At 26.8% G+C, this 2,581-nt stretch overlaps 1 protein-coding gene across 1 annotated transcript in view; it reads right to left on the bottom strand.

The window, feature by feature from the left end:
* LOC107614163 overlaps window positions 1-472 on the bottom strand; it is a 2,182-nt gene extending 1,710 nt beyond the window's left edge. Inside the window, exon 1 of the mRNA XM_016316393.2 lies at window positions 138-472. Within this exon, the coding sequence (XP_016171879.1) occupies window positions 138-323 (186 nt within the window). The 5' untranslated portion in view covers window positions 324-472. The remainder of the gene's footprint in view (window positions 1-137) is intronic.

The following is a 2,581-nucleotide window of genomic DNA, read 5'->3' as shown; positions in this document are numbered from 1 at the left end:
GAGAATTTCCAAAATTCTCAGGAAACAAAAGTTTCACAAAGAACTAGAACGGAAAAAAAAAAGAGAGAAAAAAGGAAGGAAAAATATTTTTTTCCGGGAAAAGAACGGAAAAGAGAAAATTGAAGAGAAAAGGGAACCTGAAGGTCAAGGCGTTTCTCCCAACCGGTGGGAACCTGCAAGTCGAGGTCGAGTTCCTGTGATTCGACGGAGGAGCCACCTAACAGGTCCCGTGTGATCAGAGCCGTTGATTTCTCTGCCTCATTCCCCACCGTCCGATGCTGTTCTCCCATCACCCTTACCAGCGAGCTAACCTCTGCTGCCATTTCTCTCCTCTTTCTCACAATCGCAAGGACAAGTATATGAGATTCTACTTTATAGAGAGAGAAGCTAGAGAGAGAAAGTGAAAGATGAGAGAGTTTGATGTATGTGACTATGTGCTATGTTCCTCCTTCGTGTGTGTGACTGTGAGGGATTTATATATGCCAATAAAGATAGACTGTGCGTTATTATTAATGTTGTTATTAATACTCCATAATTATTTTTATTTTTCATTTTTTTTATTGTGTGTTTAGTAGACTTTGTATTTATAGTGATTTATTACTAACTGATTTTTATGCACTACTATTCATATGTAAAATATAAAAGTTTTATATAGATAAACGGTGAATCCCTTTGTTTGAAAATTTTGTTTGATAATGTTAAGGGTATTATTATCATTGGAAAAATAATTACAGAAATTGGTAGAATGAAAAAAAATTAATTACTGTTGATTTTGTAATTAATATTATGTTTTGAGTCTTGTTTCCTTAATTCACTGAGCGGTTAGACTTTGATTTTTCAATTTACAAAGTTTTTCACTCTAAAGAAACTTATTAATTCTTATCATTAATAATTAATTTTGAAAATAATATTCTAAAATAAAAGATTAATAAAATAATAAAACTAAATAAAAATTAATTACTATTAAATTTATAACTTTTATATTTTATTACATGAAAATTTCATTACCTTAATTTAAAAACAGTTAGAGACTTATTTTTTTATTTCACCGTTCTATTTTTTATTTTTACTGAAAGTAGGATTTTTTCAGTATTTTAGCAATCTATTTACTTTATACAAGTTTAATCCCTTAATTTTATACCTTTTTACGAGACTTTTGTTAAAAGTAGATATTTAGACTTGCTATAGTCAATTAGATTTTTTTTATTGAAAATTATGTATTAAGATATTATCAAAAGTAATTTTTTAATACTAAATAGTAATTTATTTACATGTGTATTAGTATTACCCAACACTCTTCATCACTAAATTACTATTGATTTTACCTTTATATTAATATATATTAATTAATAAGAGTCATCAGGTTAGAAATAAATTTAATTGGACGATATAAAAAAGATACAAAATAATATAATATATTTTATATTTATTATTTTTGTTCAGTACCATGGTAAAATTAAAATATATTAAAACATAGAAAAGAGAAGATTGAAAGATATGTTATTAAATTAATTTAATTAAATCGAGTTTCAATGGTTTTCGTTATCATAAGGGAGTTTGAATTTTAAATAATTTTGATTAATTTTGATTAATTGTTTCATTTATTGGGGGTATTAATTAATGAGAGGGTGTAGTAGTGGAGGAGTGGGAAGAGAATTCAAGAAAGAGGGTGGCATGTAAGTAAATGCGTGCATTTAATGCAGGGAATAGTGAGTAGACAAATTTTGGTACCTTAATTGGGTAATTTTTAATTTAAACCATTCACTTATCTTCTTTCAATTTTGGGTTGCATAATTATCACAAGAATTAATTAAAGAATGGTCATAATAATGGCATTATAGTTTTGTATTTATTCTGAAAAATTGAAATTTTATTTTATCTTTGTTTTCGATCTTTTAACTTTCAAAGGTTTCAACCTCATTAATGAACATTGGACCCTGTGGGTGCATAACGTTAGATTTGTATTATCAAACCCTCTCATTAAATTTTGGTAGAATACAGTTTTGACACGTACCAGATCTTGAAAGCCAAAGTTGGGCTTAAGGCTCCACCAAATTGTTTGGTCCACTTGTTGCAGTTTCTTTTTTCTTGCTTCTTGTTAAATTCTCACCAAATTTTAGACCAAATGAAATTTTACCTTAGAATGGAAATCATATATGATTTACTATTTTTTATTCGGGGTAAAAAATATGAATCATTCTACGTATAGTAATGAAAAAACACAAAGATGACTTTAATTTGAACATTTGCAAATAATTATAGTAGTTTAAAATCTAGGATTTAGGAACAAAATCTACTCGTCTTGCGAGTATCAATTTTATGTGCATTAAAATTTTTATTTTGTCAGCAATGAAAAATTTTTTTGTAATAATAAAAATAAAATAAAATAAAATAAAAACTGACTGTACTTGAGTAATACAAAAAATACTTTATAGAATTTCAAAATGTTTAAACATATAAGGAAAAGAACGTTTACAAAATTTCAAAGGATTTGAAAATAATTAAAAAGAACAAAGCTTGACGAAACACAAAAAATTACGGTAAATGAAACTGAAACAAATAAAAATTACATAAATATAAA

This window comes from Arachis ipaensis, chromosome B08, assembly GCF_000816755.2.
Source record: "Arachis ipaensis cultivar K30076 chromosome B08, Araip1.1, whole genome shotgun sequence".
Taxonomy (NCBI): Eukaryota; Viridiplantae; Streptophyta; class Magnoliopsida; order Fabales; family Fabaceae; genus Arachis; species Arachis ipaensis.
Note: the sequence above shows the minus strand (reverse complement) of the source record. Positions and strands in the feature narration are given on the sequence as shown.